This window comes from Liolophura sinensis, chromosome 8 (assembly GCF_032854445.1).
Source record: "Liolophura sinensis isolate JHLJ2023 chromosome 8, CUHK_Ljap_v2, whole genome shotgun sequence".
Lineage (NCBI taxonomy): Eukaryota > Metazoa > Mollusca > Polyplacophora > Chitonida > Chitonidae > Liolophura > Liolophura sinensis.
The window spans coordinates 33,714,087-33,730,830 of NC_088302.1; the positions used below are offsets into that span (position 1 = coordinate 33,714,087).

The following is a 16,744-nucleotide window of genomic DNA, read 5'->3' on the forward strand; positions in this document are numbered from 1 at the left end:
TCTGACACGCCTTAACGCACTTTGGCCATATTGCAGCTATGTCGTATCGTAGTAATGCTTAGATGAATGAAAAACTCGGCATCTTCATTGTGGGTGGAACACTGCCCATAAGAACTAACACTTAAATCCTGCTCCCGTCACACCTGTGCAAGCTGCAGTACAAAATGTGATACCTCTTCCCACGAAATGGCGACTCAGGTCCAAGGTGAATAGACCTTTCCCAACTGTCAATCGAGAATACGTAACCGACCAATCATAAGCAGTATTGTTGCAAGTAGGTCAAACAGATGTCCCACGCAAATGGTTACAAATGTTCAGTCTTTCTGTGACGTCACAGCTGCTTTCACCGGGACTGGAATGAAAAGTAACGTTTTCACGAGAATGGGTGGTTGGACATCAATGTGTTGGATCTATCCATTGACCGTTGTTTTCTTGTAATGCATCTGCAAACACGACGTCATCTCTTGGAGGGATAAACAACAGCAGAGGTCCCAATTATTTTAGGCGGAAAAGGTTCCCCGTTATTGTAACACTGGTCCTGTGCAGACGTTTTTATTGTCCACTCGGTTTCCATACACAAACGATCCACAACAAAAGTCACATATTAACGAGATTCCTCCAAATGTAGCTTTGGTGTGGACACAATGGTTTTCCTCCAGTTTTGGTCTGTTTACGAATCCTCCCAAGCGGCGCCTTGGTTGGTAGTTAACGGATCAGCTTTCCAGTAAGGAGAAAAATGGTCTACAGTCGCTATGCTGTGGACGCCTGGTCATCGACCAGAGACGCTTCACTGCATCAATGGCGGCTAACTTCTTTGACGCCCCCTCACACCGGAAGAAATCGCCTTCCGAACGGTGGCCCTATTAGGGTATTGCTTGCCCGAAATGGCTAGGCTTTGATGACTTCCACACTAATAGAGGCTCTCTCTCTCTGAATCCCTGAAGGGCACGGAATCTAGGCAATCGACTGTGAGACAGTGGCTTCATAAAAGCGAATCGAAGGTCATTTGGAGACTTTGCTCGGATTATTAAGCACGAAAAGCATGCTTGATGATAATCGACCTTGCAAAAAAACATACATATACCGGCGTGGCTTGGCGGTGTTTGGACTAACAAGTGAGTTGAATTTAGCTCAGGGAGAATAAGAGCTTAGCTATTGGGGGCAACCATTTCAAATAGTATGCACATGAATAACCCTGGTTACCAGGATTATTGGCAATTTAAATGGCTATCGTACGACTTGAATGTCTAAGATCGGTCTAAAAATTAACATATATCCCATGTAGCTTTCATTTTCTGCGTTCTGAAAGTTAAATAGTCATTTAGGAAAATTTCCTCCCCTTTGATTTGCAGACTGTAGAGATACATATATCAGTGCCCAGATTAACCCGAAAGTCTTTTCACACGTGACCCTTTGGTGTAACCTCCAATGGATAACTTCTCCCTGGTCTGTTGAAATGCTTCGCAAGATTGCTCGTCAACAGTTCAAAACACACATTCATTCATCAGAGCTTCGTGTTCACGAACACGACAGTAGAAATCCATGATTAAAATACTTTAAATATATTTTTTGCTTGATTGGTGTTTCCTTGTTTGATATTTGCTTGATTGGTGCTTGATTTAACGCCGGAATTTTTCACTTCTATATTTATTTATTTGATTGGTGTATTACGCCATATTCAAGAATATTTCGCTTATATCACGGCGGTCAAACCAGACAGAACTCGGGAGAAATACACGACTAGGTTGCTGGAAGACCTTCCCACGTACGACCGGAAAGGAAGCCAGCAGCAGCTGGACAAACTCACAGCGAGAGCTTTGGTGAGAGACTCCTGTGTCATTGCGCCGCGCTGGCGCCTTCGGCTACGGTGGCAGCTTCACTTACACTGGACGGCGGCCGGATTTACTGGTAGATGAAAACGGAGAGGTCGTAGTATAACACCGCCCTTAGCCACGAACTGTGACAACGCAAAGCCACGTCCTCGTTTATATACGAGAGCTGGATTCGTATCGCTGCACCTCAGTGGCCATGCAGAGGCCGATCGACACTTTAGTTGACAAAATCAGCGAAGGCAAAGCTCTACCCTGGAAAGGGCATGAAATTCACGGAGCGAAACCACGCTTTAGAACGAGACTTGCACGTGTTTCCTTGCCCTAACCTCTCAGTGCTAAGCGCCAAGCAAGGTAGCAGCAAGTACCATTTTATAGTCTTTGGTTTGACCCGACCTGGGTTTGATCCCGGGGTTTCCCGACTTCGAGGCGGACGTTCTAACCATTAGGCCACCGAAACAGTCCTATCATTTAGAAGAAAGTTCAGTTGGGGAAGCGGGATTTCGCATCACTTGAAAAGAATTCCCTGGAAAATCTGGATACTTCTTATTCCAATAAGCCGTACAATCAAGTTAGTAATGAACTGCTAAAACGTTGATATAATAAATAGTCAGAATTTATTTCCAATGGCTGATGACATTGACTGACCTTGGGACATTTACTGTACCAGGTCGTATTTCACTAATTTCCCAAATCATGGCACACACAAGTACCTAATATTTGGGTTCAGCCCTAGAAACGCTTAAACATTTAATAGAAACAGCCCAGTATTGTCATCATCTTAAAACATTAATCCGTTTAACATGGAGAAATAACAGTAATTATTCGATAGTGGACATGTACATGAAGGATAAAATGGCATGAATGAGAAAAGGCACGCCTAAATATACAGGACGGTCCCTTAGTTTTCTTGGCACGAACTTTTCCCATGATATATGGTAAACAAATGATTTATGATTTAATATCTAGAGATATATATGATTTCGCCAACGACAGTTGTTGGTACCCAGCTATTGCGCGCATCGAATTTTCTTCACGTGTATGTACATTAGTTTACAATCATTTCGTTCATAAATGTTTTTAATAAAGGAAATGCCACATCGGCGATACTTCAGCCAAAAATACACGTTTAGCTTAAAGCGGGTATTGATAAATGAGTGAAATTAAATAAATTGACTTTCATTGCCTTCACATCCATGGTAAGACAAGATATCTGCTGTACACCTTACATAATACACTGCATATTAACTACTTACAGATGACGTGGATGAACAAAACTGAGAGCTGAAACTTACTGGTTTTGCATATGAATGGTATTACTCTCGCATTACAAATATGGGAAAGCAGGTGCCCTTTTCGGAGTATATAGGTATATGTTCAGTGCAAAATACAAAACGGACAAATACGCTGATTTACACAGATACAGACTGCTTCCAGAATGTGGCTAACAATACTCCATTAATGCAGTATAAAAACGTTCATATAACACAGCAAATATATATAATTGTAACTGGGTATGTTCATAGGCACGCAACACACTTTGCGTTGTTTTAATGTGACTGAATGTTAAATGTGATGACAATTCCGCATTTTGAGTAATTCTAAACCAGTTTTGTCAAATAAATTGCAATTAACATCACTGCAATTTTTACCTCAATCTGCTTAAACCACGGTTCAAGGGGGCGTGTAGTTTGCTACTATTTATGCATTTACATGAACAGTTAGAATAAAACACTGACTGAGACAAATTGACAAGAGGCTGTATTTCACCAGTTACGTTTGACTATTTGCCAGCTATCAAACTGTCGTCGCTGCTCTGGTTTTTCTCTCTATGCCTTATTTATGTTTACAGACTATTCCAAAAGGCTTCCGCAATTTTAATGAAGTCAAATCCAGTAGTCGCTTCCTGCTCTGGCTTATCTCTGATTATATATTTAAGGAAATACCTACACTTAACACCGTCCAGTTATTTAGTCTGTATTTTCGGAAGTTAATCCAGTTCTTGAATCTACTGATGAATTGAGACAGCTCTGTTTGGTACTGAGGTTTCACCTCTCCAGCAGAAAAGATGCGTTTTCGTACCAGCTGGGAGAAGGCGTTTATTCAGCTCTAGTTTATGACAAGTCAGTACAACGAACGACTTTGAAATCTGACTTTAAAGAAAATGAGGCAACTAGTATACGGCCAAAGAAAGATTTGTGCCAAGTCAGTATTGGAAACAAACGGTGGGTATTTAAATCAGAGATGGCCTTGACCCTCAAAGCGATGGTTAACCTAAATGTAGTATCTTATTTATTTTAAGATGAAATTTCAAGGCTTCTCTCAAACAATTACACTTGTACTGTAATACAATTTACTAGAATGCCCTTTGATAAATGATTTACTTCATATCACTCAAGCAAATGTCATAGCTCAGTAGAAATTTACATAATATGGTTTCTTCTTGTGTTTTCTCCGAACAAGATATATTCAATCTTCAGTGCAATATCCTTGCTGTACAGGTAATCCCCGCTGAACACCAACATAACGTGCGGTGATTGTTGTTAGATGATGTAAAAAGCACTTAAATCGCTTTGTGGAATGTAGCATTGTACATCTGATTATCTTTAAATGATACAGTAACTGTGGATTACCCGAGGAAAGTGTGCCCACGTGTAATTGAATGGAAACGACCCCACTAATTCTGTGGGTTAGCAGTCAATGGTGCCATCACGTCCAGCGTGATAACACGCCTACACAGCATACAAACCCATTCTAACGGAAAACAGCATGTCCCAACCGGCACTAGACATTCTAACGGAAACCACATACATCCCAACCGGTAAGAGACATTCTAACGGGGAAAAAACCATTCCATTACGGTCACAAAACCAATTCAAACGGAAAACCGGGTAATCCCACCAGTACAAAAGACGGAAGCCGCATACCACTACAAGTACGAGACATCCAAACAGAAAAACATTCCATACTAGTAAAAACAACATTCTGAAGGAAAAATCCGTTTCCAAACGTGGACAAGAGACATTCTAAAGGAAAATCATTCCACAGTTGGGATAAAACCTATTATAACAAAGAAAAAAAATTTCCAAATGGTAAAGAAGAATTTCAATAGAAAATGGTAAGTTAACAGTAACAAGAATATTTTTGAAACGCTTATAACCAGTCAATGTTTTAAATATAGGACAAGCCATATTTCCACATATAAGAAAAGTGGTAGACAACGCGACAAAGCGATGATTTAAATTCAACATAAGCACGAGCTTTCCTTAGTATAAAACACTGGCGTACATGCTTTTAAGGTGCCAATTAAACATGCTAAATCCAAATGAATACGGTTCTAAGGAGTGACCGAACGGATGAACAAGGAAGAATAATACAGGAAAGGTGTGTCATTGTTCACGTGGTTATTCCATCACAGGAATGTGATTACTTATGGAATCCTCGTATTCTGAATCTACCTAACTAACAATCCAAAACGAATAAATCCAGTGATAAGTGGCTCGACTCTGTTCATGTGCAAATTAGCCACACAGGCGCGCATGGTCTAGTTCTGATAAACAAAGCAGCTGATTGGGTTAAACTGAAAACAAAAACGTTTATCTCTTGGAACGATATATTTTATATGTGCAAAACGACTTGCTCGTGGAATCCGCAACTGACATATGTCATAAATTTAATACCAGCTTGACATAGGCGAAGTAATTTTACTTAATTTTCTGCGTAATAACGAGTGGGCAGGGTGAAAATATTGCTGGATGCAAGCTTTTTATACGTTTAACACGCAAAGCGCAAATAAGGATCAATAAACCATCCAACCCGAGGAGAAATATTAAAATTAATATCTGTAACGTTAGACTGTCTAGACTACCGGTTACAATCCGCTCGAATTTAATAACGGTTGATATGACGAATACTACACATTACCCCATACCTATTTCTTCATAATCCTGCTTAGGTCATTACATTTCCACATTGATTGTCCTTATTTACTGAAGCACCCGTTCTTTTCTGTTATCCTTCATTAAGAAACCATATGCATCTCCTGCAAAAGCGAGAGTTCCACCATAACAGATGAATTTATGAACATATCTGTGAAGTGCTCCACGCACCTTTGGGAACCGATCAGTAACTAGGGCTATAAACATCAGAGTTTATTACTGAACCCGCGTCTACCTTGGCAAAGTTCATCTAAGATGTATGAGCTTTGGAAGAACAGCAATTCATCTAAAGGAAGAGGAGCTAACCATATCACACCGGTTATAATCTAGTTTGAGAACAATTAAGTCAGGAGGTTTGTCAGATACCTGTTAAAGGGCGGCGGTTTGTTCTCGACTACTTCTGTTGCCTTTACTCATAAATCTGCCCCACGCCGCACAAGTAAAAACTTCTTCACTACCGCATGACAAACCAATCACCTCTAACCCACCAACCCCAAAAACAATAAATAAATATTCTGAAGACGTGTCACTGAGTATACGTTACACTGTGGCATTGCACGTTACCGTTCACGAGACACAAAAGATACGAGTCACAGGTGTTCTGATTGTGAAACAACGTACCTTTACTGCAGCTGAAGACGACAATAAATTCTACCACGTACACAAAAGGTAATTAGGCTTCATGGCCAAATTTTAAGACAATAAAACTTTGGGGAAGGCCATGAGTGATGCCATTTGGGGTCAATGCGAGCCCCCCCCCCCCACCCCCACCCCCCATATCTTAAATCACGCCATGCCAATTTTACATGGCAAGTTTTGACAAAAAAATTGAAACGTGATTTTTACACGCACCAAAGAGTTAAGTCAAGTTAAGTCAAAAATTGAATTCTTGAGTTCATCTACATAACAAGCCGTTATTTGCCCAAATATTTATTTTATTATAGTAATCAGAATCAATGTGGGTCCAGAACTAAGTCCTGTTAGAATTCTAGTTTCAAGAAATTCCATCAAGAAACATAATCGTTACAAAGATGTCAAGATCTCATTAGCCTCACATGTTTTAAGGACAGTGAATGGTTTCTGTTTCCAACCAAACAGTTTTTCATTGCTTCAGTACAAATGTGCTGATATGAGGGACTTTAGGCTGTTTACTTACCCCTATTTTCATATTCAACAAATGTGTGATATGTAAACATGTGTTTTGAGAAGCAAATAAAGCCTTAAAATGATGCTTTTGATGCAAAGACTTAAGTTTGTGTGATAAGAAATTATTCAAGCTTTACCAAAATAGTCTACATCAATCCGAATCATTCAAAATGTGTCACGTAAATTCTGTTAAACTTTAAGCGAAATAGAGTATACAACTTTATTTCTGAAAAACGCATTGTTCCAGCCAAACATATGTCAATAACAAATTGATCTCAAGATAAGTTTCACTTGTAACACTACACAAATGAAAGGATTTGGGTATTTGTACACTCCAGAACATACTATTTACAGAAGAAAGGCTATTAGTAGGTCCGGGTGTGGCAATGACTGCTGAAAGATTGGGCAGAGCGGTGTGGGTTTGGGCAGCCCAGTGAAGGCGGGTGTGTTTTAGGTAACCTGTCCAGCAGGAGAGCAAAACTGCGAGGTTTCCATGACGACCTGTGTCAATATTACGATAACAAATAACATTGTATATGTACATATAGAGTAGGAAACAACTGTGGCCTTATGTATCACACGTAAAGCCTAATACAAAACACTAAACACGAGTAAAATTCAGAATGAATATATATATATATATATATATATATATATATATATATATACACACACATACTGAAACAAATCCTTTAAAAAAGTCTTGTTTCACACAAGCTCAATAAAAAACCAGTGCATGGAATGCAAAAGGTATGTAAAGATATATATGTACACTTTCCATTAAAAACATGAACACATTTCAAACTGATTTTGCCAATACCAGCGTTGACTAAAAAAACAATACTGAGTAATACAGAATGTAGCCAATGTAATTTAGCTGTTGACCCACAGCTGTCTGCCCATGCGGCCCAATAACGGTCAACAATGGAGGTGTGATATATATAGTTTTATGTCCTTTTTATCCCTCCACACATCAACAGCTGTCAAGACATTCAAATAGATGGATATTCACAATCACAAATGAACAATGCCATCTTACATGTATATGAAACAATCGCTGAAAATATGATTTGAATATGCCATGAATATGTAACTTATACCACATATAAATTGTCACCAAAAATATGAAAATTTTACCAGATACACCCTGGTCAGCTTCATGAGTCACTCTCATACTTAGATGCAGAATAAGTTACAAACTCAGAGCCCTCTTCCACTAAATGATCTACTTGTATCTAATATCACTAAAGTCAAATGTAGTCACCGCTCCCTACACTGACCTGTTCCACAAATTTTGAAGTCAAACCTATTTTCAGCCTATCTGCTCTACCTTTGTTTGCCCAAACAAATTGTTGCATCTGTATTTTGGGAGGTGAAGTGGGTTTTAACTTCAAGCATCTGTAGTTTGGGAGGTGAAGTGGGTTTTCACTTCAAGCATCTGTAGTTTGGGAGGTGAAGTGGGTTTTCACTTCAAGCATCTGTAGTTTGGGAGGTGAAGTGGGTTTTCACTTCAAGCTTCTGTATTTAGGAGGTGAAATTGGTTTTCACTTCAAGCATTTGTGTTTTGGGAGGTGAAGTCGGTTTTCACTTCAAGCATTTGGGTTTTGAAATGATGAACCGGATTTAGACTCTAGGATCAAAGATTCATATGACAGACTGGAAATGTTGCTACAGATCTAGAAAACAAAGTCAGGATGAAAAGCGGATACCAGGGCCCAATCCAGCCCTTCACAGCGTCCGATTTCCGGACGCCGCCTTTCCCTCGAAGTGTCCTTTGTGTCAAAAAAAAAAAAAAAAAAATGAAACAGCCCGAATTCATTTTTAGACTCGGATTATCTACTTGGTCGCTAGGCTTCGACTTGCCATTCACTACATTAGTTTTCGCGAATACAATTTCTTTGTGGTGAATAGGATTTCTTTGTGACGAAAGCAAACTGGCGTTCCTTCGCCACAGCGGCGAAAGCAGTGGATGCCTTTCAACTTCAGGTTTTTAGGTTCGTAAATTTACTCAAATTTAATGTTGGACCCAGAATCAAGAAGGAATATCTGACTTCAGTGTAAAAGTGCTTGGTTATGAAAACAACAAAGTTTTTAAAAAGGATTTTAAATCGGAAATGTATGCCCTGAAGCAGGTGACGAAAATTTGATCCACGATAATTCAATTAGCATTCAGATTATGCAGGCCGGAATTACTTTCAATTTACTTTCAGGAAAAATGCCGACTGACCCGACTTCTAAAAACAGGGTTTGTTACCCGCAACAAACAACTTTTTAATGATGGTCTGGGGTAGCTATGATACAATGTGATGATCAGATGCACATCTCATCCGGGATGGCAGAGTTCTCCACATATCAGTAAATAAAAGCCATCCTTAGACTGAATTTTCGGGCTAGGTATGTGTTGTAGTATGTGTTGTAGTGTGCTGTAGGAGGTTTGGAGGTCAACTGTAGGAGGCCCTTAAAAATGTATGAGAACCGAAATATTCAACAATGAGGTAACCTTCACGGGTGGTTCCACCACTGCCCTTCTGAGGTCGGATTAGGCCCTGGATACAATATCCGGCTTAAGTGATGATCTGACCTAGTCATAAAACCTGTTCATGATTTTAACCAAAATCAACATTTTAACACTGAGAATTACTGTGTAAAAATCACAAAATAGAACACTGGCATGAATTTAAGTGTATACAAATTATTAAACCAGTTTTTGATTGCATTTTGAAGTCTCTACAACAGACATTTCCTACCATGACTGATTTAAGATATGTAGTCTGAGAAATCCATACATGTAAGAACATCTACCTTCATGGATATAAATGGCAAAGGTTAGAGCATTCTTTTTCCACATCACACAACAAATCTTGTAATTACACCTTACCAAATACATGTACAGTCCCTATAGTATCAAGTTTGTAAACTGTTTTACATTCCCCTGCGGGCAAATAATGGAGACTACATGTCAAAAGTACGGCTGATTTTTTTTGTCTGGAACAACATATACATGTATGACATATTTCTAAGGCTCTTCAACATTGTGACACTTACTAGTACCTGTTGGTTTAGCACTTGTGCCAAACAAAAAACAAAACACATGCACAAAACAATAACAATATGAAAATGGGCAGCTACATGTATGTTTTGTTGCACCTGGTACATTTAAATATGGTAGATATGGTTCTGACAAAACTCACTGAAAGTCGTTTAGCCTTGTGAAGAAGACCTATATATATTTAATACATATATAGTACCAGGTTCCATACTACCACACTGCATGACAAAAAGTCCATCATCAGCTTAAGACACACCAGAGACTGATTCCACAAACTCAGTTTTGACTTGTTGACATTCAAAATTTGGTTTGTAAATAAAACCTCATCATTGGACTAGAAGAGTTAACATTAGCAACGTTGAACAAATTTAGACAAATCTACCCTGAATCTTTCAACAAAATCTGATTGGTAAAGTATAAATGTAGATGTAATTTGAAAGCATAACATAATTTACTTTTCAGGTATTAATTAAGGGCACATATGAACTTCAAAGAAATTATCAAAAAAAGCTGTCCAGATCGGATATGATACACATAACTCTAAGTAATCCAAAACATGAGTATATGAAGTATATGTATGGTCAAATTTGTTGAGGCTTTTACAGGATCACACTTTGAATTTTTGCAGCCTTAAACTGTATTCTGATTTATATTGAACGAAACAGCACCAGCCACCCAAAGGCAAAATCCTTAAATAGAGCATTTCTTGTATCAAAGTAATAGGTATGACTCAACACTGATGAAGGAAATACATCCTTGTATCTTAACATTGCTAATGTAGAACAGTGTTTTTGATAGAATTCCACCGAATAAGAATGAAAAACAGCAGTGTATGCAAAGATGCCTGGGATAATATAGAGTATTGACTGTTTACAGTCAGTCTAGTATAAAGATAGTAGTAACATGCATGCATATACATATCAGTACAAATCAGCAACCGTCATTTCAGAAAGTTTGCAGGAAAGACTTGGGGCAAATTTAGCTTTATTATGACAGTTAGTTCCTACTTTCTCTACATCAAATAGTTCGATGATAATCTGATCTCAGTCCATCTCTTTTTTTCTCTCCCCACACATCTTATGTTAGAGAGAAGTCATTGGAATCCCTTCCTGTAAAGCACAAAATGACATACATTAAAGACTTCAAAAATTAGCCAGTAAAACTTGAAAATTAGTAGTTAAGGGTAAAGACAGCTCACAATTTTTTTTCAAGAGCGTTAAAGGCATCCAAACATTTAAATCCTAAGGTGGGCTTTAATGTCACAGGAAGTTTTCCCAGCTGTAAACATGACATTAAATATTGAAAAAGATATTTTTCCACATGAGAAAAAGATTAAGGAAATAATGTTCTCAACAATTCTCTCCTTCTGATGAATGTGTAGAAAAAAGGTGATGTGACCTTGGAGCCCACCATGGAATTTAAACATTGAATGTCTTGAGCACTCTTCAAAACATTTAAAAAGATAAATCTCTGTATTTTTAGGCATAGTTTTCAGTTGTCTGTCTGACAAACCTAACTTCATACTTTAAAATGATGCAAAAGCATGAACGTTACGCAACATGCTTGGATTTATATATTCAAACTATTGCATTTATTTTTACAGTGGTATTGCTATTCCTGTAACAGTTAGTGATTACTCGAATGCTTTGGGTTAAACACCACTTTCAACATTATTTTAATGTCTCTTAATATATAATATATTGTAATATAAAGCTGGTTTGAATGCTAACATTTATAGTGCTGCCTCACTGGAATGCTATGTCCAGGACACCAGAAATGCCACCAGACAGACCAGCACATGGTTCTATCTCCTGTATGTTGAGCACTGAACCAGGCAAAAAAGCAGACTTTTTTTTTAAGAAATGTTTAATAGTATCCTTTTTCATTTATGCTTTTGGCTTTATGTCAAGTGTGCCACATGTAGCTGACTGAGGCAAAACTGTGAACTGCATTTAACACTACATGAACCACTCACAGCACTTCTGTAGGTCTTGGTGCCATCTATCTCAGAGAGCACGGGCCAGTTCCGATCATCTAGACTGACATCCGTCTCAAATGACTGGTTAGTGTAAGCATATGGAGCCTCTGGATCACCATCTAGAGTGAACAGAAAAAATTGTTTTATTCATCTGACTGATTTATGAAACATATACACGTTCTTTTTCACAAAACAGAACTGACAATAACAACAGCAGCTAGCTGTTATGCAATTACACATACATGCAGTCAGACATGCAGTAACCAGCACAGTGGTACTTTTTTGCAACCTCGGTTATTTGTGGGACAGACTTTCAGTAGCCTGCAGATGTTTGTGGGATCCCCGCATGCCCTGCCTGGTGTCCTCCCACCATAATGCTGGCTGGAATCATATAGGTGAAATGTTCTTGAGCATGCTGTAAAACTTCAATCACACGAAGGAATAAATAAATTTTCACAACTTCTCCCTCATTTAATCACCAAGGACAAAATACATGTACAAAAAACTAGATTAAAGAGGTTATCCAATGCTAAAAATGCAAAACATGAAGCAAGCTGGTTTTTGAAGAGACATCAATGGACTATGATAATAACAGAATAAATCAGATCAAGCTGATTTTCAAACTTGATCTTGAGTTCCACCAAATGAACTTGCACACAAAATTTTATTCAAATTGGACGATATTTATAGAAATTATTGCAAGGAACTCAAAACACAGCAGATGGTCAGATCCAAATGAATGTCACGCTCCCTGAGCTCTCCTGAAAGCAAATAATAGTGAAGAAACAGAAATGTGCTATGTGTACTGACCAGATTCCTCCCACAACAAAACACTGATGGCAAAAATTTAGGTTTGTGGCAAATCCTACCATTACGAATCACCTGAGTCATGTGTGCATTTATATAGCATCATTCATCGTTCATATACACTTGTTCATATACAGAAAACAGAGTATTCCTTGGTCTGTGATCTCATTACATAGGTAACCATAATATGGCTGGAATAACGGCAACATAGTGACAATCCCTAAATGTTATTCACCGTTACATGCCTGGCCGATGAGCCAGTGTGAGAGTAATTGCTTTGTTGACTTATAATACTGAGAAAGGCCCTAAAATAAAACAGCTGAAGAAAAAGGAAATTTACGCGGCACTTGGCGTTAACAGAACATAAAAATGTCTCCATCCCCTCTGTTGTTACATGGAACATATATAAATACACCCACATATGTACCAGGAATTTAAGGCCTCTCACAGTGCAGTCCAAAATTTGAAAAAAATTTGCCAAAAGTTGAAAAAAGCCAAGTTTTTTGAAAGGTAATCAGATTATGATAATTAAATTTGAGACTCAAGTCATACTTAATTAGTTTATGAGATATCTAGCTTACTCACAAGACTCTGTGCCGCACAAACAACAAAATGAGACACCCACACATACAAACCCATAAACAGGGGCAAACAAGGGAATGTCCACATTGCATCTAAAAGGTAGCTTTAAAAAAAAGCACAGTTCTGATGCTACACACCTATATCATCTTTGGCAGAATTTGTGTCTGTGTGACCATCCACAGAATGCTGATCAGTACCACCACCTTCCACGTCCACCATCACATTGTGGACAGTGGTCAACCCACCGTCCTGAGACATGGAGCTTTCACTGTCAGCCCTGAACAGTCTTTGGTCCCCACTACTGTAGGGAACATTGTCAACATCACTTTCACTGTTTGTACACATATCTTGTAAGTCCTGCGCCCCAGGGCGTTCAGACGTGACATGCCCATTGGCAGCTTTCCACGGAAATGACTTTCTGACCTGAGCAGCCTCCTGCGTGGCTGTCTCTATAATTGTGTTAGATTTCACCTCGGCATAACTGTCATATGGCTCCTTAGATTCTAAAATGTCTGAAAAATGACAAGAAAACAGATCTTAATTTTAGCTGCATGGCATTAAACTTCAGTTGTACATGTGATTTGATTGATCTACTGGATGTTTAAATGCCAGAGCTGTCAATTACATGTGTAATTGGCCTAAAGAACTACCATCATCATCTTCAGTTCATGCTTGCCTTCCTTCCTGCGTCACAGAACAGTTGCATAATGCAAGCTAGGATAATTACATTAATTATATTAGATATTATAATAATATTAATTGTACTAATTATTTCAAATGATAGGACTTGGCTGTTAACATCAAAGACGCCTCTGGTGAATTAATTGTTCTGTCTTCTTGCATTACAGATTATGCCAACATATTGTGCTTCTCTGAGGAACTTTTTTTTTCATTTGAAGTAATTGTTACAAACTTTTACTTTCTTGACTTCTTATTTTGTCTTCTTTATAGAATAGGTTTAGCACTTGAATAGGTGAAGATCTGAATCAGAAACAATGTGTTTGAATCTGCCCAGAGTGAGACAGACGGCTTTACCAAAGTGGCACGATCCAATACGGACCAAAGTTCCAGATATAGCCTGTAGGTTTAAAATATAACCTTCTTAAACAATACATTACACTGTACATTTTCTGCCTATTATAAGTAAACATATGCTAGGGAGAAATAATAAAGAAGTTATGTTCTTCAGGAAAAGCCTACACACTACTGCACACTTTGTAGAGTTATTTTACAGTTCTGGGCCCTTTGTTAAGAAAGGTTTATTCCATAACTTTTCTAAAAAACTGACATCACTTTATGGCAGTAGAATCCAGACAACATATTTTACGAAAAACAGTTATGAGAAATATGCCTTACTAAGTTTTGTGAAAGTAGCCCCTTAAGGTAGGATATTGTGTACTCAAGGAAATAACTGACTGCAGTGAAATTCAGGTGTGGCAGAATTCTGTTTTACAGCGTAATCCACATGTTATCGTGGACTATTGTTCATGTGTTAGTCCTATCATTTTGAAGAAACTTTATGTAAGAAGAAGTGGAATTCCACATCACGTGAATGATATTGCCAATAACCCTTAGACATAACAACTAAATCCAGCAAACATTATCAGATATGAAGTGGGTAAGAGGTTAGAAATAAAACATTAAGACATTGGTATACTGATTTGAACTGCACTAGCTGTGTCTTGTGCTATCCACACATAGACGAGTCCCATCGACCCCCCACCCCCTCCAACCACTGCCACCACTGACATCTCCATTGTGTTGATTTCAGAATAACATCAAATAAGTGATAAATACTGAAGAAATTTAAAATGTTTTTCAAAAACACAACAGTGTAATATGTTGAAATGTAGTAATAAGACAGAGAAGATGATATTTGTACTGTGTGTTGTTAACAACTGATGGCAAATTTCTTCCTACTAGCGAACTTCAGTTGGACAGTGTAATGTTGATGTTGTTCACATACAAACAATGGTTATTAACGCAGGGAGGCACAATTACTTTTTGTGCTGATGCAGACAAACACAGGTATAAAACACTAATATACATTTGCGAATACATGTTTTCAAGAAAATCACTAAAAGAGAAGCTGCTAATAATGCTGAAAACATTCCTTACCCAACAAATTTTCTGTGTTGTTTCTGTTACTGTCAAAATTATTGTCCTGCTGATATCTTCTTAGCATACTTTCCAGTCTTTTGATCTCTTTCTGTAACAAAAAAATCTTAGTTAAATTTATCAATACTGACAAAAATGACCCTGGAAAGCTCCAGAAGTTTAAAAATTAGAAGGTTTCTGTGGTAAAAGCACTTGCTGACTGTGAGTACTTGCCAACCCAACTGTTATGTGACAGTACTCCAGGCAGAGTTATCCCCCCTGAGTCCGCATGGGACAAGTCCTACAGGCAAAGTTATCTCCCTTGAGTGTGAATGGCTAGTATTTTCAGGAACACAAATTTATTAGCATGTCCAGTTTATTTCTCAAAGATTTTCAAGCCTTTTCTTAAATTTAATTTATTAAATGTCTGTAAAAATATAACCAAAAGGGTTCAAAACAATTTTTTCTTATAAATTACCACTGACAACTGAGGTGCACCATTTATGATTATCTCCCTTACCTCTTGCTTATCCACCTTTAGCTGTAAATGTCTGTGGATTTCATCGTCTTTTCTCCTGGATTCTTCATACTGATAGATCTCTATTTCACTTTCTCTGTTCCATTCATTTGATTTCACTGAAAGATAAAGGGTAAATAAGTACACAATATTTTGATATGCATTCTTCTCTTAGTGAAAACAATTTTCAACAAATAATAACTTCCTATATCTGGCAAACAAATTCCCTTGCCATGATAACTCATATCAGTGAAGGAGAATACTATCTGCACATTCCCAGTATACATGTATTATCAATTCACTGTTCAAAGATAAATTGTTTCACATGTTACTGCAAACTTTATAGAGCAATCACATATCCAGTTTTCAAATAAAAACATAACACACTATGTTCTTTGGTAACATTCTAGCATACTATTGCTTTTTGTGGGGCGATCAATTTTATCTTTCTCAAGTAAGACTCTAGTGCACTGTATAGATCCACTGTATATCCTATTCACTGACAAATTTCTTACTTACTATTACATTTTATGGAGCAATCATGCATTCCATTCACAACTTAACTTTTACTTACTGGTGTACATTTTGTGGAGAAATCATATATCCTGTTCGCAAGTAAACTGTTTACTTACTATTGCACACTTTATGGAGCAACCGTAGACCCTGTTTACAAGTGAACTGTTTACTTACTACTGCACACTTTATGGAGCAATCATAGACCCTGTTTACAAGTGAACTGTTTACTTACTATTGCACACTTTATGGAGCAATCGTAGACCCTGTTTACAAGTGAACAGTTTA

At 37.9% G+C, this 16,744-nt stretch overlaps 1 protein-coding gene across 1 annotated transcript in view; it reads right to left on the minus strand.

The window, feature by feature from the left end:
- Positions 1-10,643: 10,643 nt before the first annotated feature.
- Positions 10,644-16,744, minus strand: part of LOC135474049 (transmembrane protein 266-like) — a 34,707-nt gene continuing 28,606 nt past the window's right edge. Inside the window, exons 6-10 of the mRNA XM_064754041.1 lie at positions 15,947-16,062; positions 15,448-15,538; positions 13,467-13,841; positions 11,938-12,059; positions 10,644-11,071 (exon numbers count right to left, since the gene is read on the minus strand). Coding sequence (XP_064610111.1) covers positions 11,045-11,071; positions 11,938-12,059; positions 13,467-13,841; positions 15,448-15,538; positions 15,947-16,062 — 731 coding nt within the window. The 3' untranslated portion in view covers positions 10,644-11,044. The remainder of the gene's footprint in view (positions 11,072-11,937; positions 12,060-13,466; positions 13,842-15,447; positions 15,539-15,946; positions 16,063-16,744) is intronic.